General features: G+C 43.5%; 1 protein-coding gene across 4 annotated transcripts in view; it reads left to right on the forward strand.

The window, feature by feature from the left end:
* Nucleotides 1-24,592, forward strand: part of LOC137564135 (xylosyl- and glucuronyltransferase LARGE1) — a 670,081-nt gene that overhangs the window by 634,320 nt on the left and 11,169 nt on the right. For all 4 annotated transcript variants that reach the window (XM_068277558.1, XM_068277559.1, XM_068277561.1 and 1 more), the window contains exons 13-14: nt 5,279-5,425; nt 15,787-15,982. In XM_068277558.1, the coding sequence (XP_068133659.1) occupies nt 5,279-5,425; nt 15,787-15,982 (343 nt within the window). The remainder of the gene's footprint in view (nt 1-5,278; nt 5,426-15,786; nt 15,983-24,592) is intronic.

Raw genomic sequence — 24,592 nt, forward strand, 5'->3', positions numbered from 1 at the left:
CATTTTATTTACCTCATGTATTATTTAAACACAGCAGAACCCACTAACAGCCTAAGATGATGGCATGCACCACTTTAAGTACTGCCAGTGATTTGTGCTGATTGGTTGAGACTTCTGGTTGGTTGAGACTGCTAGTTAGTTGTGTTCTGGATAATCGAGACTCTACTGTAGTTATATTTTGATTTTAGGAGAAGATGAGGAGTAGACATAATGAACTGCAGCATTCATAACAGATTGTAGAGGGAAGAATCTGGGTAGTTCCGAGTCAGATATTGCTACCGAGGAGACAAGATTATCAGAACATACTGTACATGAGGAGATAGGTGGTCTCTGATGACTGTAATACAAGTAGAAGTGGCAGGACCTGTAGATGTTCTAGGCCTCAGGAGTGAAGGAGACAGCAGACTGAGAAGGTGACAGCAATACTTTGAACTTCAGTTCAGGAAAATGACTCAAAATGTTATGACTACATGTCAGGAGAAGCCAGGTAAGGCAGAGAAGCCCATAGCTCAGCTTTTTACATTTGGAGTTGCAGATACCTGACAGACACCTATAATGGGATGGCTGAGAGGCGTGTGAAGCTTTTTCCATCCCAGAGGGAGTACAGTCAGGTGTGGACAGGTGGATCTGAGTGCTGTCAAAACAGCTTGCTGAGGAAGAAAGTTTGCTGAGAAGCGATTAGGAAAATGTACTTAGCAATGGAAAATATCACCAGGGAGGAGAATGGCAGAGGAAGAGTCAGGTCTTGAATGTGGAATCCAATAGGTGGCTTTAGTGAGAGCTGTTCCAGGGAGATGTGTGAGTGGAGGCCACACTGAAGGTGACTTCACTAGTCCTCTCCTTTATTTTCAACATAATTTTGGCAAAGAAAAGTCATTTCAGCCACCCTGCTATAGGACGATCTGAGGCTTTATGAGAAAGGGAAAAAATGAAATGTAGCTGTGTATTTTATAGCAGAATTACTCTGGAAATTGATGCTTTCCACTTACGGTAATTTGACTGTAAACACATATTGAAATGATGGTTTTAACAGACAAAACACATCAAGAAAATGTTGTCTGAGACCGGCCCGTACGCTATTCAGTAGTTTATCTGCCAATGCTCATCCCTTTGGGAAAATAAAATTACATAGTGTGTCTCCTTGCATATCGAAACACTTGGGCTTTTTCTTATCTTGGAGCTCCCACTTATGGTCCAGGTCTGAACTGCAACTCTACTGGATAGTGATGGGATTTTGGCGATCAACAGTAACATTTGTATAGCACTTTCTCCCATAGGTCTCAAAGCATGCCTCAGATCAGTAATTGGCTGGGCAGTGGAGCGTGCTGCTTAGTATAAAGATATGTGTCCATAAATGCCAGACTAAACAGTGGCTTTTCAATTTGGATTTAAAGGGAACCCGACCCGTCGTGAGAGACGTATAAAGGCTGACACATTGATTTCCTTTTAATCGATGCACATTTCCCTGGCTGACCTGCTGATCAACTGCCTCTGATACTTTTATTCGTAGACCCTGAACAAGCATGCAGATCACATGTCTCTGACTCAAGCCTGACTGGATTAGCTGCATGCTTGTGTCGGGTGTGTGATTCAGGAACTACTGCAGCCAAAGAGATCAGTAGGATGTTAGGCAACTGGTGTAGTTTTAAAGGAAATACATATGGCAGCCTGAATATATGTCTCATCTCAGGTTGCCTCCTGCGTTAGAGTTGTCTTAATTAAGTGGGAAGTTCCAAAGCATAGGAGCAGCATGACACAAGACTCTGGCTTCAAAGGTTTGAGTTGACCGTAGGGCTGAGCACATTATTAGATCCTGTTGTTCTGAGGTTGTGGGAGGTGCGGTGCAGTTGCAACAAAGGTATTCAGCTCCTAAATTGTGTCGGATTTAAAGCAAATCTGAAGCAAAAATAAACTCAGGTTATAATTAATTGTATGTGTGTAGTACAGCTAAGAAATAGAACATTAGTAGCAAAGAAAAAAGTCTCATGTTGTCTTCCAGTACAGGAAGAGTTAAAACACTTGCGTTGTTATTTATGCAGAAGACCTCTGAGCTATTGGACCAACTGGGTTGAACTCAGTCCTGTTTTTTGAATAGCTTAAAGGGAACCTGAAGTGAGGGGTATAAGGAGGCTGCCATATTTATTTCCTTTTAAGGAATACCAGTTGCCTGGCTGTCCTGCTGATCCTCTGCCTCTATTACTTTTAGCCATAGACCCTAAACAAGCATGCAGCATATCGGGTGTTTCTGACATTATTGTCATATCTGACAAGATTAGCTGCATGCTTGTTACTGGTATGAGTCAGACACTACTATAGCCAAATAGACCAGCGGGGCTGCCAGGCAACTGGTATTGTTTAACAGGAAATAAATATGGTAGTCTCCATATCCATCTCACTTCAGGTTCCCTGTAAATAGACAAGAAACAATGAGAAACAGCGTGAGATAAGGTTTTACTGCAGGAAAGTTCAAAGGGTTATTCGCTCTGCTCTGTTCTACAGCTCAAAATACAGTGTGTTTTTTTAAACTGCAAATATAACAGAATGATGCAATGTTATAAATAAAGCTATACAGCTAAAAATAAAAAGCATGAGACTCTTTTCTTTGCAACAAATGTTCTATTTATTATCTGTACTACACATACAATTCATTATTTCATACTTTTATTTTTGCTTCAGTGTCACTTTAAATGTTAGTAGTCTTGAAGAATATTCTCTATTTTATAGTTAGCCAGTGGAGTGAGCCAAGAATCTGTTTTAAGTGGCAATTTGCTTGTTTTTGGTAGAATGATAATTAATTTCAATAGAAGCTACAACAAAAATAGGGTTGGTTTGCTAACAACCTTGTGGCAGCATTCTGTACTACTAGGGTCAGAGGGTGTTGGAAAATATGACGTTTTATCTTTGCAGTGTTCTGTAGGTGAAATAGAAATATTTCACAACACCTGAGAGTTGATTCCCAAAGTCTATTTCCCTTATCACTATCAATGAGTACAGCCAAGCTCAAAATGATTGAGGACGGATTGTGTTATGTTTTATTGTGGTCCATGACCCTGTTGGGGTATTGTACTTTACCATCTCTCTCACTCAAAGGTCATGTGGCTCTACTCAAAGAAGCAGAAATCAGGAAGTTTCCCTTCTGTAGAGTATATTGGCAGGTTTGATCTGGGCAAGATGTAAAAAACACTTATGGTGTGTACACACTTGAAAGATAAATGAAAGATCTTAGACCAATTTTACCACCTTCCATGTAGTATGAGAGCCATACTCTACACAGTCTATTCTATGGAGCTGAACTCCCCATCAGATAAAAATCTTTGCAGGATGCTGCACACACAGATGCTGTACAGACACAAAAGATCAGTTCCTGCAAAAGATCCATTCCTGCAAAATGCATTCATAGTCTATGATATCGCAGATCCTCATACACACCTTCTTTAAAGGACTTCCAAGGCCAAAATCTGCCCCCAAAATCTAAAAAAAGTTAACTATCTGCATGACTTTGTATGACACGGAGGACGCCATCCGTGCCGTTCCGCCGGGTCCCCGCCTCTCAATATGACCCCGAATGGCTCCCAACCCCACGCGGCTGCGCAGCACTAGGGCCAACCCCCCGATCCACGCAACAGGCTTTATACAGGCAGCAGAGCCCGACCCTGGCCGTGGGGTCGGGAGCCATTCGGGGTCATATTGAGAGGCGGGGACCCGGCGGAACAGCGTGGACGGCGTCCTCCGTGCCATACAAAGTCATGCAGGTAGTTAACTTTTTTTACATTTTGGGGGCAGATTTTGGCCTCGGAAGTCCTTTAACAGACATTCATCTGCAGATCAGATCAACCAGGATGGATTTTCAGATCTGCAGATGATATGTCAGATATGCAGATAAATGTCTGTTAAACAAGGTGTGTATGAGGATCTGCAGATATCAGAGACTATGAATACATTTTGCAGGAATGGATCTTTTAAAGATTTTTTACAGATACTGATCGTTTGAGTGTGTACAGCATCTTTGTGTACAGCATCTTTGTGTAGATTTTTATCTGATGGGGAGTTCAGCTCAATAGAATAGACTGTGTAGAGTATGCTCTCATACTACATGGAAGTGGGTAAAATTGGTCTAAGATCTTTCATTTATCTTTCAAGTGTGTACATACCATTAGGCCCCATTTCCACTGTGCTGGCATGGGTCTGTGAGATGTGATGCCAGCACTTGCTATGAGATACTCACCTGTGGAGACGGAAGGCTCCATAGATACCCTGGTTCCTGTGCTGTCCCCCGGTGAAAATCTGTACCTTGGGCCTTCCCCAGCATTCTTCAGACTATCAGACCTATTCACATCCTCAGGTACTTCTGAAGAGGGACACATCCGTAATGTGCATTTGTGCATGCACAGTACAGATCCTTTCAATTTCTGAAGTATTTGGGAGCCAAAGACGTATTCTACCAAGCTGGCGGAGAACTTCACCGGAGCTCATCACTGGAACAACAGAACGGAGTGAGTGGGAGGTGAGCTTCTCACTCATTTTTTATGCCGCTACATTATTGCTTTAATTGTTGGTAAAAAAAATACTTAAAATAAGGCAAGAAAAGACATTCTGAAGTAAAGTCAATTACTTTGTGTTTTCTTTTTTTGAGTGATTCAGTGTTTTTTCGGAGGGTGTTTTTGCTGCTTCTGTTGTGCTGCCAAAGATAAACAGCATTTCCCAGGCAGAATAAAGCAAGTCTATTGTTCTTCAAGGTGATTGTCAGTCAAGCTATCTGTCTCTGTAATTATCTCTCTAATTCACACAGATGAGTCAGAAAGCTGACTAAATACAGTCTGAACACAATTCACAAGTTTTGCTACTGGTAACTTTTGAAGAAAAAAATTAATAGGTATCACTTACAGATGTTTTTTTCCTATTTAATGCAATGACGTTTTGTTGTGAATAAATGTGCTATGAGATAAACCTGCCGCTTGCTGCAGGTCTGAGGAAAGTCACATGATCACCTGAACAGACATTGGAAACATTTTTTGGGGAAAGGGGCAGGACCTTTTCCTCAGAGTGCAGCATTTGATTGGTTACGCATTTTCATAACGACATACTAGCCTGATTACTTATCTAGAACTACCTTAGTTCTGCCGCTGCTATTAAAATAGAAATGGTGATGTGATTTGAATTATTTGATGCAACCAGCTGTAGAGAATATGTCAACACAATATAAATAGGTCCATGTTGGACAGACTTGGCTCGAAGCCTCTTTACATTGTATGTAAGGTCTTTGCTCTTCTAATTACAGGAAGTCAGTTGTACAGCTGGACATGGCCAACACTAAGAAAGCTCTGATCATCCCGGCCTTCGAGACTCTCCGATATCGACTGTCCTTCCCAAAGTCTAAAGCAGAGCTGCTGTCCATGCTGGATATGGGAACTCTCTTCACCTTCAGGTGAGTGTATGACTGAAAAGAGGACCTTCAGAAAAGAGGTACAGCAATTTTTTTCTAATCAAAGAGAGGTTAACTGCAGAACAGCCGGGAGCAGCCCCTGCGACCGCTGGGGGGGGGGGGGGGGGGGGGGCTGAGCTGTAGAGGAGCCTCAACTACTACTTCACTCGCTCTGATCAGGTGTTTTTGTGGCTACACTTGTCATGGGTGTGAAGATTATGATGGCCACATTTGTTTTATGACCCATGCAAGATGGACCCCCAGGCAATGAGGGTCACCTGGGGTAGGCACGTGTAAGGGTGTGAACAATGGGGGGGATCAAAGTTTTTTTCTGGGGGGGGTCACAAGATATGTAGTTACAGCCATAATAATGCTGTTCAAATTCAGCACATGTCCTTACAACTAAATCAAAGACAGAGGTTCTAGTTTACAAAGGCCTGCATTAATCTGTGTAGTTGCAAACATCAACCACAGGTTTAGTCTGTATCCTAACACTAACCATGTAACCTGTGTAATACTGCCAGCAATTAGGGATGAGCATCCAGGTTGGCCAAACTCTGCTTCCTCCTTAAAGGAATACTGGAGGGGGTCGGGGGGAAATGAGTTGAACTTACTCAGGGCTTCTAATGGTCCCCCGCAGACATCCTGTGCCCACGCAGCCACTCACCGATGCTTCGGCCCCACCTCCGGTTCACTTCCGGATTACTGTCTGAAAACCACTGCGCCTGCGTTGCCGTATCCTCGCTCCCGCTGATGTCACCAGGAGCGTTCTGTGCAGGCACAGACTATACTAGGCCTGCGCAGTACGCTCCTGTTGACATCAGCGGGAGCGAGGACACGGCAACGCAGGCGCAGTGGTAAAGTCTGAAATTCCAGAAGTGAACTGGAGGCGGGGCCCGGAGCATCGATTAGTGCCTGCGCGGGCACAGGATGTCTCACTATAGTCTGTTATGGTCTGGCCCAAGCTCTGCCGCTTGATAGGAGGGAGTGTTCAATAAACCCAGATCCGATTTGCTGGAACACTCATGCTATCCATGGCTTTTCTACTATCCAGCAGTGGCTGGATATTGTAATGGTTAAGGGCTCTGCCTCTGCCACAGGAGACCAGGGTTTGAATCTCAGCTCTGCCTGTTCAATAAGCCAGCACCTATTCAGTAGGAGACCTTAAAGATCTGTCAGCACCGCTCCCCCGCCTCCTCCGCATCAGCGCTACCCGCCCGTGTCCCTTCCCTCCCGCTGATAGGTGGGTAGCGCCGATGCGGAGGAGGCGGGTTAGCGGCGCTGACAGACAGCGCATAGGTAAACATTTTGCTGGTGACACGCTGCGTGTCGCCAGCACTGCGGGGGGTATAGCGGCGCGCAGGGGGGACATGGAGACACACCATGGGGCAACGGAGGCTGGTCTTAGTGTGCACAACCAGCCTCTGTGCCCCAGTAACATAATTAAATCCCACCTTGGGTTCTCTTTAAGCAAGTCCCCCTAACACTGCTACTGCCTATAGAGCGCGTCCTAGTGGCTGCAGCTCGGGCGCTTTGAGTCCGCCAGCAGAGAAGCACGATATAAATGTTACAAAAGAAGTGACACCGAGAGCCCAATATAGTGTAGTATGTACTGGTAAATGGATGATGATAAAAGAGTACAAATATATATACTCACAAACCAGTGTTACCTCTAAGGCAACCACTGTATAGGCAGGTGAGGAGATTAACCTGTCCCCACTCAGGATTAAGAACTCGTTCTCTGTAGATAGGAAAAAGGGATTATACCCCTCCACCAGGTCTAGATACAAGTACTTTGTTGTAAACAGAGGCACCAGGGGTATAAAATGGGCTAAAATGGTTAAATATGCTTGGAAGGCAGTGGTGGCCTTACATCCTATAAATAGACACAAAAACTGACAATTTCAACAGACATAAATTTATTGGTATACTCCACAAAATGTTGCAACGCGTTTCACAGGTATAGTCTTGCTTCCTCAGGCAATAAAAATAGTGGACCACACAACAGTAATAGGTCAGGGATGCACCAGGTGCCTCTGGTTATTTGTCTTGTCTCTATCCAAGAGGAGCCTCAGTAAATCCGTACAGTCAAGAGAGTCGGCAATTCATGAACTTCAAAGCATGAATCCATCATATTCTGAGACACGTTCAGTGTTTCAGGACTGCCAAGGTCCCTTCAAGGCATATCATAACAAAATGGATTAAAGGAAAACTCCAGCATGAGTTAAATAAACTATATACTAGTTATATAATTGGAATTCATTTTTAAATGCTGGTAGGAAATATGCTTTGAAAGACTGAAAACAGCAGTTTTGGCGTTAGAAAACACTGTGTAGCCTGGAGTGACCTTTGCTGTAGGAGCTAAGGATTGCTATAGGTACCAGTTCCTGACCAGTAAGGGGTCTTTGGGCAAGAGTCCCTAATGCCCCAGGCTGGCCTACAGACTGTGCCATCAAGGACATCTATCGTGAAAAGTGAAATTGAACATCTATACATATAAATGTACATTTCTTACAGAGTAAATTGCACTATAAATTAATTTTTTTTCTGACAGATCTGTCAGGTTTTGGAAAAGTCCATCTCCTCATGGGGTGTTCTCGGGTATTTTTTGATTAGCACTTACTGAACTGCATTTGCTCAGTACAACTTCCAAAATAGTGTGCAAACTGGGAGGGAAGCCAGCCGGCATTTTTGTATAGATCCTTTCCCATGAGGAGATGGACTAGTCCATAATCTGTCAGATCTGTCAACTTTCACTAGATCTCAGCACTGTACAAGCACTTTCTGCGTTTTTGTTTTTCATCGATCACGGCTGGCAGGTTGTTTATGGAGCGGAGCTCCATAATGTAGCGGGGATGCGCACAATCCCCGCTAATCTCCGCCCCCTGGACTTGACACCGATCTGCGTTAGGTGGTCGTGGAGGAGCCACGCGATCGGCGTTAGGCAGTAAAGAAGGGGTTAAAGGAACACCATCAAACCAAGTGTTCTAAAATGACAATGTACAAATAATGTCTAAGCAGCTCTGTAAACATTTTCCTACTTTTCATGTTAAATATCAGAGGCAAAAGCTTTAATTCATTGGGCCTGATTCACAAAGCGGTGATAACTCAGTTATCACGCCTAAAAGACTTTAGGCGTGATAACCTTTGCACTAGCAAAGTTATCACCGCTTTGTGCTGTAACTCGCGCGAAGCTACCGCACGTACGTGCGTAAGCGCGCGCGCGCGCGAAGTCCCATAGGGCTTAATGGGAGCTTCGCGCGAGTTTCTTCTTATCATGCCTAAACTGAGTTTAGGCGTGATAAAGGGGTTTTCACTCGCATGCAAACACTTTGCACCGCTTTGTGAATCAGGCCCATTGTGTGTAGGATTTAGCTCTATTGGAACAAATCATTCTCAAAAGGGGTGTCTGCTTCAATGCACAGCCAGTGTTTTTTTTTTTCAATTGTTTTTGTTTTTGGATATCAAACTACAGAGCATTTTTCTCTAAAAGCAAAAAAACAAGTATGAAATGCTGTGGTGTCACAGACAATTATAAATGTTTATAACAAGTTACATTTCCTCTGCTCTCTTCAGACACTTCAGTCAGAGACACAGGCAGCTGCTAAGAGCTTTCTCTCACACACACAGGTTTAACAGATGCACTGTGAGGGAATTCCCCCTCCCTTCAAGGTTCACTCTGCCGTCAGATTGGAGCAGACTTGCCGTCAGTTGAAAGGAATTTGATACAGTAAACAAAAGAGATAAGCAAGTGAAATGTATACATCATTATTTACCAGCACTTCAGGAACTATCTCTCTATCCCAGGTTAAAAAATAGTTAATCGATAGTGGCTGCTAGGGATGATCAATGAGATGCAAATATTTCTGAGTTCATGCAGGATAATGTAAACTGGCATGCAAATTTATGCAGTTTGAAAATGGACCAATCAAGTCCCACCCAGGTTTAAATCAATTGGTTCATTTTTAAGCTGCATAAATTTACATACAAATGTACATAATCCTGCATGAATTTGGAAATATTTTCATCTCATTGATAATCCCTAGTGGCTGCAACTCTCAAGTGCTTTCATTCTAACAGGAAAAAAGCCCTACACTAATGTTATCATTTCATTTTTGCAGTACTCAGTACATTGACGCTTAAAGAGGAACTCCAGTGAATATAATGTCATAAAAAAGTGCTTAATTTTTACAATAATTATGTATAAATGATATAGTCAGTGTTTGCCCATTGTAAAATCTTTCCTCTCCCTGATTTACATTCTGACATTTACTACATGGTGACATTTTTACTGCTGGCAGGTGATATCAGTGAAAGGAGATGCTGCTTGCTTTTTGGCAGTTGGAAACCGCTGTAAACAGCTGTTATTTCCCACAATGCAACAAGGCTCCCACAGTGTGATGTCTGAACCATGGTCCTGACATCACACTGTGGGAGGGGTTTTACCACAATATCAGCCATACAGAGCCCCCTGATGATCCATTTGTGAAAAGGTAAAGCTTTCTCATGGGAAAGGGGATATCAGCTACTGATTAGGATAAGGTTCAGTTTTTGTTTACGGTTTCTCTTCAACCACTTCCCGACCGCCGTATTGACAATTGGCGGCCGGGAAGTGGACCCCGCAAGGACCGCCGTATTGACAAATGGCGGCGGTCATTGTAGGGGCATGGGCGGAGCGATCGCGTCATCCGTGACGCGATCCTCCGCCGGCGCCTGTCTCCGCTCACCCGCCGCAACATCCCGCCGGCCATACGGAAGCGCCGGCGGGATGTTAACCCGACGATCGCTGCATACAAAGTGTATAATACACTTTGTAATGTTTACAAAGTGTATTATACAGGCTGCCTCCTGCCCTGGTGGTCCCAGTGTCCGAGGGACCACCAGAGCAGGCTGCAGCCACCCTAGTCTGCACCAAGCACACAGATTTCCCCCCCCCCCCCCTGCCCCCTGATCGCCCACAGCACCCCTCAGACCCCCCCCCCTGCCCACCCCCCAAATGCCAGGGCAGTATAGGAACCCCACAAATGACCCCATTCTAGAAAGAAGACACCCAAAGGTATTCCGTTAGGAGTATGGTGAGTTCATAGAAGATTTTATTTTTTGTCACAAGTTAGCGGAAAATGACACTTTGTGAAAAAAAAAACAATTAAAATCAATTTCCGCTAACTTGTGAAAAAAATAAAATCTTCTATGAACTCACCATACTCCTAACGGAATACCTTGGGGTGTCTTCTTTCTAAAATGGGGTCATTAGTGGGGTTCTTATACTGCCCTGGAATTTTAGGGGCCCTAAACCGTGAAGAGTAGTCTTGAAACAAAAATGACCTGTGCAATCCTAAAGGTACTCATTGGACTTTGGGCCCCTTAGCGCAGTTAGGGTGTAAAAAAGTGCCACACATGTGGTATCGCCGTACTCGGGAGAAGTAGTATAATGTGTTTTGGGGTGTATTTTTACACATACCCATGCTGGGTGGGAGAAATATCTCTGTAAATGGACAATTGTGTGTAAAAAAAATCAAAAGATTGTCATTTACAGAGATATTTCTCCCACCCAGCATGGGTATGTGTAAAAATACACCCCAAAACACATTATACTACTTCTCCCGAGTACGGCGATACCACATGTGTGGCACTTTTTGCACCCTAACTGTGCTAAGGGGCCCAAAGTCCAATGAGTACCTTTAGGATTTCACAGGTCATTTTGCGGCATTTGATTTCCAGACTACTCCTCATGGTTTAGGGCCCCTAAAATGCCAGGGCAGTATAGGAACCCCACAAATGACCCCATTTTAGAAAGAAGACACCCCAAGGTATTCTGTTAGAACTATGGTGAGTTCATAGAAGATTTTATTTTTTGTCACAAGTTAGCGGAAAGTGACACTTTGTGAAAAAAAACAATACAAATCAATTTCCGCTAACTTGTGACAAAAAATAAAATCTTCTATGAACTCACCATACTTCTAACGGAATACCTTGGGGTGTCTTCTTTCTAAGATGGGGTCATTTGCAGGGTTCCTATACTGCCCTGGCATTTTAGGGGCCCTAAACCGTGAGGAGTAGTCTGGAAATCAAATTCCGCAAAATGACCTGTGAAATCCTAAAGGTACTCATTGGACTTTGGGCCCCTTAGCACAGTTAGGGTGCAAAAAAGTGCCACACATGTGGTATTGCCGTACTCGGGAGAAGTAGTACAATGTGTTTTGGGGTGTATTTTTACACATACCCATGCTGGGTGGGAGAAATATCTCTGTAAATGGACAATTGTGTGTAAAAAAAAATCAAAAAATTGTCATTTACAGAGATATTTCTCCCACCCAGCATGGGTATGTGTAAAAATACACCTCAAAACACATTGTACTACTTCTCCTGAGTACGGCAATACCACATGTGTGGCACTTTTTTGCAGCCTAACTGCGCTAAGGGGTCCAAAGTCCAATGAGCACCTTTAGGCTTTACAGGGGTGCTTACAATTAGGCACCCCCCAAAATGCCAGGACAGTAAACACACCCCACAAATGACCCCATTTTGGAAAGTAGACACTTCAAGGTATTCAGAGAGGGGCATGGTGAGTCCGTGGCAGATTTCATTTTTTTTTGTCGCAAGTTAGAAGAAATGGAAACTTTTTTTTTGTCACAAAGTGTCATTTTCCGCTTACTTGTGACAAAAAATAATATCTTCTATGAACTCACTATGCCTCTCAGTGAATACTTTGGGATGTCTTCTTTCCAAAATGGGGTCATTTGGGGGGTATTTATACTATCCTGGAATTCTAGCCCCTCATGAAACATGACAGGGGGTCAGAAAAGTCATAGATGCTTGAAAATGGGAAAATTTACTTTTTGCACCATAGTTTGTAAATGCTATAACTTTTACCCAAACCAATAAATATAGGCTGAATGGGGTTTTTTTCATCAAAAACATGTTTGTCCACATTTTTCGCACTGCATGTATACAGAAATTTTACTTTATTTGAAAAATGTCAGCACAGAAAGTTAAAAAAATCATTTTTTTTGCCAAAATTCATGTCTTTTTTGATGAATATAATAAAAAGTAAAAATCGCAGCAGCAATCAAATAGCACCAAAAGAAAGCTTTATTAGTGACAAGAAACGGAGCCAAAATTCATCTAGGTGGTAGGTTGTATGAGCGAGCAATAAACCGTGAAAGCTGCAGTGGTCTGAATGGAAAAAAAGTGCCTGGTCCTTAAGGGGGTTAAAGCCCACGGTCCTCAAGTGGTTAATGGTTTTACCTTCAGAGTGCCTCCTCCCTTTACTGTATTGTGGTTACATTGTAGTGGCCCCATCCACCATTGACTGAGCTTCCAACTCACCAAAGGAGTGCAAACCCTTATTTGGATTGCTGAGTATAGCAAGCTCTGGTCATTTTAAGATTATAGTTGTGTTTTAACACCACCTGGAGATATGTGTTTAGTAAATTCAGGACAGGTTTTCAGAATCATTTTGTTTTTTTCCAGTTTGTAAGAGCCATATAAAATCAGGCCTACTGTAGCTAAGGAGGAGACTGTGTCTGTAGAAAGGCCATGTTCTCTATTTTATTAGCTACTTGCATTTTCCTTGGGAAAAAAAGCAAATATTTGAAGCTATGTAACCATAGCTTGTTCTTCTCCAATAATGCACTCTTAGGGTCTGATTCACTATTCGGTGCTAACCTAGTTAGCACGCCTTAAGGCTTTGGGTGTGCTAACTAGGGTGATAAGTAGTTAGCACGCACCAAGCTGAATCAGATTGCGCGCAAAGAGCAAAGGCCGGTGCATGAGAAATGTTGCATGGGGTGCGACGAAAATGGTGCACCCTATGCACCTATAAGGTCGCATTGGATGCGCCCTAATTGTCGTAACCATGCGACGTTTAGGGCACATCCAGTGCGACCTTATAGGCACATAGGGTGCGCCGTTTTCGTTGCACCCGATGTGACGTTTCGAACGTACCGGCCTTTGCGTGCAAAGTTTTGCGCGTGGGACTTTGCGCGCGAGCACTAATTAGCGCGTGCAAAGAGGTTTTAGACGTGATAAAGGGCTATTCACAAGCGTGCTAACTCTTAGCACCGCTTTGTGAATCAATCCCTAAGACTTTTGCCAGCTGTTGCAAGGAAGCCGCTAAGCTATAATTTGTATCCGATTTTTGACAGAAGCATCTTGCTAAGCTGTATTTTATGATGCTGGCTGTACACCAAGGTCTGCAGAGGTAAACCATGAGTCTGCCGCCTCCTCCCGCTGCCTTCTGTACAGACCTCTTCTAATTGTGCTCAGCATGAGGCTGCCCAGCTGTGGCCTGGGCTGCGGAGGCATTTCACTGGACAAGCTGAGTCCCTTGACATCAGGCGTCCGGGATCAAGATCAGTGACATCAAACATATCATTCGGTGCCTTCTGGGTCGCCTGCTGAAGAGAGGGTAGGTTTTTTGGAAGCAGAGTTTGGGAATCTGAAGCCAGGAATAAATGACAGCATCTGCTGCCGCTATGTAATATCCTAAATATCTCCCCAAGGCGAACATATTTTAGCCTTGCCACTCAAAGATGCTGCTTGCATCTTGGTAATTTGTGCAAGTTTTCTTATCGTTTTGACAGTCCAGTTTAGTTCCGGCACTACTTGGCATTATGTAGCTTCACGCTACAATGAGAGATAAAGTATTAAAGCATAACTCCACCTAAAAGTTTAGGCAAAAGTTTGTGAGCCAAATCACGTTTAGCTTTTTATCTACTGAGAAACTTGAAGAGATTACCCACCAATAGCAAGGGTAATGTGCAATATACTGTTCATTAATGGGTGCAAAAACAATTATGCTGCTGATATATTTGGCATAGCTTGTATGACTTCTCCTTTATGTCTTTTGCTTTGTCACTTTGTTATTAATATTTAGTATTCATATATCGCCAACAGAGTATTGTTGTCTGGTTACTTAAGCTGGCCACTAACGGTCCAATGTCTAGAGAAAAATCGTTCAAGCGATCAGAAATTCTGATCGGATTGGTTGTGAATAATCTCCATTGGTGGACACAATCGATTATGAACGAGTGAAAAAATGTCGCCCGAATGAATTTTCGTCGAATGAAAATTTGGATTTTCTTGGTGGTCGTGATAGATAGGAAGCAAAGATTGGTTAGTTGATGGTGTAGTGAACGATTTTTCGTCCGATCAGAATTTCTGATCGCTCGAACGATTTTTCGCTAGAAATTGGACAGTTAGTGGCCACCTTTAACTGTCCCTCAGAGGGGCTCACATTCTAATCCGTACCATAGCCATATGTCTATGTATGTATCATGTAGTTTATACATCGTAGTTTAGGGTCAAATATATAGGGAAGCCAATTAACTTATCTGTATGTTTTTGGGATGTGGGAGGAAACTGAGCCCCTATCGGAAACCCACACAGACATGGGGATAACATACATACTCCGTGCAGATAGTGCCCTGGCTGAGATTCATGCCGGGGACCCAGCGCTGCAAGGCGAGAGAGCCACTACACCACCGTGCTCCTCACTTTTGTTCATTAACTACCTAACGACCATGTCATGCCGATGGGCGTGACCACGGCAGCAGCCTCAGGACCATCTAACGCAGATTGGCATCAAGTCCTGAAGCTGTAGTTTACCAGGGAACGTGCGCGCGCATGCACGATCGTTCCCTGCCGGCTCACGAAGCACTGCTCCGTGATCAGCCTGCTAACCGCGATCATGGCTAGCAGACTGTTTAGAGCTGAAAGGGGAAAGAATTCCCTTTTGTTTATTTTTGTACAGCGATGCAATCTCCTGCAGCACTGTACGAGGGGCACTCGGCTGTCCCTAAGAGCGGGTCAGATTGTGTGTCCTCTCATAGGCAGATGCCTATGAGAGGCGGGGATGAGTGCTGATTGCCGTCCTATGGCGATTTAGGACAGCACAAGAGGGCGGGAGGGAGAGGGAGGAAGGAGGGAGGGAAAAGCCTCCCTTTTTTTAATTAAAAAAAAAACCTGTGCAATATGGCAATATGTGCCTGTGCAATATGCTCCCAGCGACAGGAGTGAGACTGGGGAGCAAGGATGGCCAGACTGTGCATGCGCCGATTGGCCCCGACTGGAGGATTTTATGGTTGCAGGCGAATGGGGAGTAAGAAGAGGGCAGCGTGGGAGCGATCAGGTTGGAGGGGGCTGGAGGAAGCCCCAGGTATGTATATTTTATTGCTATGGCCCCATCTCAGGTACACTTTAAATGCATCTTTGGGGTGGTGATGGAAAGTAATGTCATTGTGTTACACAGTGACAATTCTCTTTCCCTTTCTCTCCATCTTTCTCGTTTTCCCTGTTTTGAAGCTGTTTAAATTCTAAGAGTTTTCGATGCAAGTTAAATGATGTACCCTCTTTTTCTTCAGGTATCATGTCTGGACAAAAGGTCACGCCCCCACCAATTTTGCCAAATGGCGAACAGCAACCACTCCCTACCGGGTGGAATGGGAAGCAGATTTTGAACCGTACGTGGTAGTGAGGCGGAACTGTCCAGAGTATGACCGGAGATTTGTTGGGTTTGGGTGGAACAAAGTAGCTCACATCATGGAGCTGGATGCACAGGTAACACCAAGTAAAACCTGCAAATCGCAGAAAGTTACTGTCAGTTTTTTTTTTGTTCCCATTTTTTTTTCATTTGTGGATTGTAATGGCTTATATACACAATGCAATTTTCCTGTCAGATCGAGGGGTCAATTAATAATTTCCAGCATATCCAATCTAATACCAATCAAGAAAGGGATCGATTTTGAGATCAGTACTACACAAAATCAATCCCTTACAGCAGCAGATCTGACATGCTGGAAATTACCGATAGACCCTGTGATGGAAAAATTGCATGGTGTGTATAAACCTTAAAAGGAAGGTCCGAGGATTTTAAAAAAATCCACTTACCCGGGGATTCTTTCAGCCCCTGGCAGCCGTTCTGTGCCCCCGCCACAGCTCCGATGGCTCCCGGTCCCCTCTGGTGGAGAAGCCGGCCTTACCAAGTCGGCTTCCGCGTTGGCTTCTTCTGCGCTCCAGCGTGCGGCTCACTGGTCGCACTGACGTCATCTGGACTGTACAACGCTGGCGCAGTACAGTCGGGATGATGTCAGTGCGACTCTGAGAGCCGCTCGCGCAGGCGCAGTGGACGTCCTGCACCGGAGGGGACCCTGGGGCAATCGGCGATAAGCGGAGCTGTGGCGAGGGCACAGGACAGCTGACGGGCTGGAGGAAGCCCCAGGTAAGTGGATTTTTTTATTTTTAAATTGCCTGGATGTATCAGTACGAGTTTCTACGCTCCTGTGTTTACATAAATACAGGGAGTGCAGAATTATTAGGCAAGTTGTATTTTTGAGGAATAATTTTATTATTGAGCAACAACCATGTTCTAAATGAACCCAAAAAACTCATCAATATCAAAGCTGAATATTTTTGAAAGTAGTTTTTAGTTTGTTTTTAGTTTTAGCTATTTTAGGGGGATATCTGTGTGTGCAGGTGACAATTACTGTGCATAATAATTAGGCAACTTAACAAAAAACAAATATATACCCATTTCAGTTATTTACTTTTACCAGTGAAACCAATATAACATCTCAACATTCACAAATATACATTTCTGACATTCAAAAACAAAACAAAAACAAATCAGTGACCAATATAGCCACCTTTCTTTGCAAAGACAGACAAAAGCCTGCCATCCATGGATTCTGTCAGTGTTTTGATCTCTTCACCATCAACATTGCATGCAGCAGCAACCACAGCCTCCCAGACACTGTTCAGAGAGGTGTACTGTTTTCCCTTCTTGTAAATCTCACATTTTATGATGGACCACAGGTCCTCAATGGGGTTCAGATCAGGTGAACATGGAGGCCATGTCATTAGTTTTTCTTCTTTTATACCCTTTTTTGCTAGCCACGCTGTGGGATACTTGGACGCGTGTGATGGAGCATTGTCCTGCATGAAAATCGTGTTTTTCTTGAAGGATGCAGACTTCTTCCTGTACCACTGCTTGAAGAAGGTGTCTTCCAGAAACTGGCAATAGGACTGGGAGTTGAGCTTGACTCCATCCTTAACCCGAAAAGGCCCCACAAGCTCATCTTTGATGATACCAGCCCAAACCAGTACTCCACCTCCACCTTGCTGGCGTCTGAGTCGGACTGGAGCTCTCTGCCCTTTACCAATCCAGCCACGGGCCCATCCATCTGGCCTATCAAGACTCACTCTCATTTCATCAGTCCATAAAACCTTAGAAGAGATGTCTTGAGATATTTCTTGGCCCAGTTTTGACATTTCAGCTTGTGTGTCTTGTTCAGTGGTGGTTGTCTTTCAGCCTTTCTTACCTTGGCCATGTCTCTGAGTATTGCACACCTTGTGCTTTTGGGCACTCCAATGATGTTGCAGCTCTGAAATATGGCCAAACTGGTGGCAAGTGGCATCTTGGCAGCTGCACGCTTGACTTTTCTCAGTTCATGGGCAGTTATTTTGCGCCTTGGTTTTTCCACACGCTTCTTGCGACCCTGTTGACTATTTTGAATGATCAATTGTTAGGATCCGCACCGTCTAAAAACAGGTATTTATTTAAAGCTCTTTAAAACATCACAAAAATGTTTTTACATTTTTGTGATGTTTTAAAAAGCTTTAAATAAATACCTGTTTTTAGACGGTGCGGATCCTAACAATTGATACGGACTATCCCTGTGACTCCAGGGTTGATCGCAGCACGTCGCCAGTTCCATTGGTGCAGATGCAACTATAGTGTTTGACTATTTTGAATGAAACACTTGATTGTTCGATAATCACGCTTCAGAAGCTTTGCAATTTTAAGAGTGCTGCATCCCTCTGCAAGATATCTCACTATTTTTGACTTTTCTGAGACTGTCAAGTCCTTCTTTTGACCCATTTTGCCAAAGGAAAGGAAGTTGCCTAATAATTATGCACACCTGATATAGGGTGTTGATGTCATTAGACCACACCCCTTCTCATTACAGAGATGCACATCACCTAATATGCTTAATTGGTAGTAGGCTTTCGAGCCTATATAGCTTGGAGTAAGACAACATGCATAAAGAGGATGATGTGGTCAAAATACTCATTTGCCTAATAATTCTGCACTCCCTGTATAAACAAATAAAAAACACTTGGCTCTGTTTCTATTTTTAGAACACACTAACTCTGTATCTCCACCTTGTGGCCAAAATGTAAAACCACATCCAAATACCCTATTATACACCTTCCCATAGAAAAATGAAATACATTTTCATTATTTTTAAGGCATGGAATTAATTGCTAGCAAATTTTGTTAGGCACTTTATGTATAAACAGACAGGCCTCTTTTCCACAGACTGTTGATAGGCAGTGAAATGCCTCTCAAACTCTCACAACTGCTCACTGCTGCCTGGTAACTGCTCATTGCTGCCTGGTAACTGCTTGCTGAGGACACAGTTCAACAGTCCATGGAAAAGAGGCCTCAATGGCTCCTATTTTAGAATTAGGAGCCATTCACACTTGTCACTCTGCAATGGATTAGTGGGATCTGTTGCGGTAAGCTGGCCGTACTTCTCCGTAGTCCGCGATAGTCCTGGGCAGGTGGATGTGTTCTCTCATATAGCCTATGGGGATAACGCATCTGCCCCGGGCTACAGCTGGACCATCAGAGCGGACATTACACCGTCCCCACCCGCTGATACGGCGCAAGTGGGACCGAGCCTGACTGTAAGATAAATAATAGGTGACATTTAAATTCATAAATACATAAGGTAGTTACATAGTTAATGTGTACCTGTAGGGAAAAAAGTGCCCCAAGTAGGTACTTACCTCAATAGAGTGAAGCCTCTGGATAATGCTCCGCCTCCACCTGCCTGTTCCTTCGCTCTGTCCTGTGGCTCGCTCGTGTGCAGTAACACATACCCGATCGGCCGCTGCTTTTTCCACCATAGACAAGCAGTGTGCAGTGCTGGATGTGGAGGGAGACAGGGGACGCTTCTGGAGGATCCCTCTTGATAAAAACGTACAGATTTACTTTAACCCCTTCACGACCGCCTAACGCCGATAGACGTCAGGAAGGTGGCAGCCCCAGGACTGCCTAACGCCGAAAGGCATCAAGTCCTGCGGCGGGGTTTTGCAGGGCGCTGCGATCTACAGCAGCGCTGTACAGGGGACAGTCATGTCACTCGGCTGTCCCCTGGAGAGGCTCAGAGAGCGATCGGCTCTCATAGGCTGATTCTTTGAGAGCTGATCGCTGTGTTTGGCTGGCGGGGGGAGGAAGAGAGGGGGGATGTAAAAAAATAAATAAAATAGACACATTTATTTAAAAAATTATGAAATTTATATGTATTTAAAAAAAAAAACAACAACAGCGATCATAGCTGACTAACAGAAAGCTATGTTGGTGGGCAAAAAAGGGGGCGGGTTCATTTGTGTGCTAATTAGTATGGCTCTGTAGTGACTACGGCCCACAAGTGGTTAAATAGTTAGAAAGATACCTGGAAATTTATATTAGCCAGTCTAATCTGAAGTTTGTTCTACTAGCCATTATTTTGCAGGAGTTTACCTTAAAGGAACACTATAGCGAAAAAATGTAAAATACAGTAAAACACATAAAAGTAAGAGCTGAGTTTCTTCCAGAGTAAGTTGACCCATAAATTACTTACTCTTATGCTGCTGTGATTTATAGTCGATAGTAGAAATCTGACAGAACTGATTCTGGGGATTCTCAGCATGGCCTTTATATTTTATAAAGACACTCTCTGAAAAGGATTTAAATTAATTTTGACGGTATTCACTAAAAATGGTCCTAAGTTAAGAGCAGTGTGTGAATTCCTCAGGGGGTTAACGGTTTGAACAAACACAGGATAATAATATTGTGCTATTAAACAAACTGTGCAGCGATTCCAAGGCCTCTTCTCCACGGGCAGTTAAACTGTGTCCTCAGCAAGCAGTTACCAGGCAGTAGTGAGCAGTTATCCACAAAGTTAGTAGCGCTCAGTCCATATAATTGCTTATCCTGATATCTTCAAGACCTTTGCCTGTCACATGGAACACACCTCAATAGAGATAAAAGAGAAACAAAGGAGTCGCAATAGTGCAGACTGTTATTAACTCCACGTAAGCACACCACTAGTGAAAAGCATGCACAAGCTTACGCTAGTGTCCAGGTAAGGGGGGCGGGGGAACCACCACCGTCTATCCACACACTCCCCTCCACTCCCAATATTACCCTGCTCACCGTCAGGCTGCAGTGTAGAATGGCGTAAACGTTCCTGCTAGTCACTGTAGTGTAATTTCCTCTAATACGCAGTTTGCTGCTGCACCTTTTAGCTCCTTCAAGCTTGCTCTGGCGTTACCACCGGCATAAAGACCTCTCAGGCCGGCTGCAACGTTACCTCAAATACAAGCACAAATGCCTCTCATGTGTAAAATCTCACTTTAATCCTCATAAAACCTATAAGTATTGCGCGTACATGTAAAAACATCATAAAAGCATGTCACAAGTTTATACCGATCCCCTGGTCATGGGCCACGGCATTCCTCGTCTCCCACCGTCGTCTGAGTTCAGCGTCCTCCTTGCTTGTTCCTTGGCCACGCCCTACCGGCTTCGTCACTATTGTGACTCATCAGGGGCTGGGGAACTAGCGTTGGGAGGACCAATAAATAGTATTCATTCGGCCATAATGGTCCGCCTCTCTGCGCGTCATCGCGCTGTGCGTCCCATCTTACACTTCCGCCCGCACTATCCGTAAGTTACGGAAGCTCATTGCGCAGGCGGACGCTGTACGTCATCCCGTCCACCTGCTACCACCCATTTCTATGCATAACCTCCCCCCTCATTTTCATCCTTTCCCCTCCCCATGGCAACGTGGCACTCCTCCCCATAGCAACTTGCCCCGTATGCCATTGCCATTTACAGTTATCCGTTCCAGCCGCAGTCTCAAACGTGACAGGCGATCGGTTTACATTCTACCTTTGGGGGACAGTGCTACTCCGACTCACATCAATACTATCCTATCACTAACAAATTACTTCTACTTTCCTATTCCATATTCTGCCAACTCCCATATTCATATTATCGCATATCATTTTCTATTGCCATTCCCATCTTGTAATTTCCTTTATTCATATATCTGTTTTGTCTCTTAATCATATGTTTTTTTGCATCATACTTATTTCCTTCATCATATTTTTCATTAATAATACTTGATGTTTCTAAAGTAATTTCTTCTCCTCCCCTACAATGTGTGTCTTATATATAATTGCTTAGTATATCACATCCTACTTTTTCCCAGCCCAGTTTTTCTTTTGTTGTTATTAACCACATTATCCGTACAATTACGTTACAGTTTGGTTCCACACAGTTAGGCTGCTGGCTGCTACATTAAGTTACATTTTCTCCCTTACTTATTAATCAGCGCCCCTTATTGTCCCGAACTCCTTCAATCATTCGTCAAGAAACAGTTGATATCTAGGTCTACATTTAGTCCCTCAGGGTGCATACTCCTTAGTTTGTAGATCCATTTTGTTTCCATTTGACATACTGTACGTAGTTTATGACACCCTCTCCAATTGGGCTCCACCTTTTCAATTGCACATGCTTTTAGATGTTTAGGGTTGCATCCATGTGCCATCTTAAAATGTCTGGGGACAGTGTGGTTTTCATGCCCCTTAGATATCTTCAAGATATGTTCCCCCAATCTTTCTTGCAAAGTGCGGGTGGTTCGTCCCACGTACCTGTAGCCACATGTGCACCACAGTAGGTACACTACGTGGCTACTTTTACATGTAATACACTGTTCAATCTTGTATTCTTTTGTATCCCCTCTCGCTGTAAAGGATTTCGTTTTCATCGTTATCCCCATTTTGCATGCTTTACAATCCCTGCACGGAAAGAATCCCTTCAGTTTATTTCCCGTGTTGTTTCCTATGGGGGGATTTACACAACTTGGCACTAGTTTGTCCCTTAAATTTGGTGCTTTACGGTAGATAAATCTTGGCTGTTCTGGGATTATTCTTCTTAGCTGTGGGTCACTCATCAGGATTGGCCAGTTCTTTTTAAAGATTTTTTCTACTGTTTTATGCTGTTTTGAGAATTCACTCACATATGCCAGTTGAAATGGCTCATTTTGTTGTACTTGATCTCTGTTATCCTTCAACAGTGTATCTCTCTCCACATTGCCCACCTGGTACATAATTTGCTGGATTTCCTCCGCTTTATATCCCTTTTCAACAAATCTGGCGCTTAGCACCATTGATTGTTCCACATAATCTGACATGTTTGTACAGTTGCGTCGCACCCTCATAAATTGTCCTTTAGGGACCCCTCTTATCCAGCTTGGGTGGTGGCAACTATCCGTAGGGATGAATCCATTTCTATCTGTTTTTTTGAAAAAGCATTTGGTAATCAGTCTGTTATTACATTTCATGATATTCAAATCCAAGAAGTGTATATTCTCACTGCCATACTCCATAGTAAGTGTTATATTGGGTACTATGGCATTAATCTTATCCATGAACCCTATTAATGACCCTCTATCCCCCTGCCACAAGAACACCAGGTCATCAATGTACCGTTTCCATAAGGTTATATTTTCTCCACCTATTCCTATGGCTTTTTCTTCCCAAATTGACATATATATGTTTGCTAGCGATGGGGCATACGATGCCCCCATCGCGCATCCAAATCTCTGGTTATAATATTTGCCTTTATACCAGGAATAGTTGTGTGTCAATGTGAAGCGTAATAGCTCCAATAGGAAGTTTATTTGTTTATTTGCCAAACCCCCATCTTTTTCCAGTGTAATTTTTACTGCCTCTATTCCCCCTTCATGGGGTATGTTCGTATACAACGAGGACACGTCTGCTGTTACTAGCAGCGTGTCCTTATTCACTATTACTCCTTCCAAAGTCTGGATTGCATGCTTCGTATCTTTTAGTACCCTTGGTAGTTGGTTTACAATTGGCTGTAGGTAAAAGTCCAAATATTGCCCCACACAGTGGTTGATGGACCCAATCCCACTTATGATGGGTCTACCCGGGGGTTCTTGTAGGCTTTTGTGTATCTTTGGGGTTTGGTATACCACTGGGGTCCTGGGTGCGGTTGGTACCAAAAATTTGAATTCATTGTCTGTTAGTATTCCCTCATTCAGACCTCCCCTCAGGACCCCCACTAGTTCTTCCTTGTATTTAATCATGGGGTCCCTGGGTAGTTCTCTATAGGTGGCTGTGTCGTACACCAACCTATCAAGCTCCCCAAAATATTGTTCTTTGTTCAAAACCACAACGCCCTCTCCTTTGTCTGCCGGGCGTATCACCAAATCTTTTCCCTCCAATAGACGTTTAATCTGTTCTTTTATGTCGTCTTGTCTCCTGATTGGTATTTTCCTTATTTGATCATTTACTATGTTTTTAAACACTTCTACTGCTTTGCAGTAGAAGTGGGGCAATATTTGGACTTTTACCTACAGCCAATTGTAAACCAACTACCAAGGGTACTAAAAGATACGAAGCATGCAATCCAGACTTTGGAAGGAGTAATAGTGAATGAGGACACGCTGCTAGTAACAGCAGACGTGTCCTCGTTGTATACGAACATACCCCATGAAGGGGGAATAGAGGCAGTAAAAATTACACTGGAAAAAGATGGGGGTTTGGCAAATAAACAAATAAACTTCCTATTGGAGCTATTACGCTTCACATTGACACACAACTATTTCTGGTATAAAGGCAAATATTATAACCAGAGATTTGGATGCGCGATGGGGGCATCGTATGCCCCATCGCTAGCAAACATATATATGTCAATTTGGGAAGAAAAAGCCATAGGAATAGGAGGAGAAAATATAACCTTATGGAAACGGTACATTGATGACCTGGTGTTCTTGTGGCAGGAGGATAGAGGGTCATTAATAGGGTTCATGGATAAGATTAATGCCATAGTACCCAATATAACACTTACTATGGAGTATGGCAGTGAGAATATACACTTCTTGGATTTGAATATCATGAAATGTAATAACAGACTGATTACCAAATGCTTTTTCAAAAAAACAGATAGAAATGGATTCATCCCTACGGATAGTTGCCACCACCCAAGCTGGATAAGAGGGGTCCCTAAAGGACAATTTATGAGGGTGCGACGCAACTGTACAAACATGTCAGATTATGTGGAACAATCAATGGTGCTAAGCGCCAGATTTG

Source organism: Hyperolius riggenbachi, chromosome 3 (assembly GCF_040937935.1).
Source record: "Hyperolius riggenbachi isolate aHypRig1 chromosome 3, aHypRig1.pri, whole genome shotgun sequence".
Taxonomy (NCBI): Eukaryota; Metazoa; Chordata; class Amphibia; order Anura; family Hyperoliidae; genus Hyperolius; species Hyperolius riggenbachi.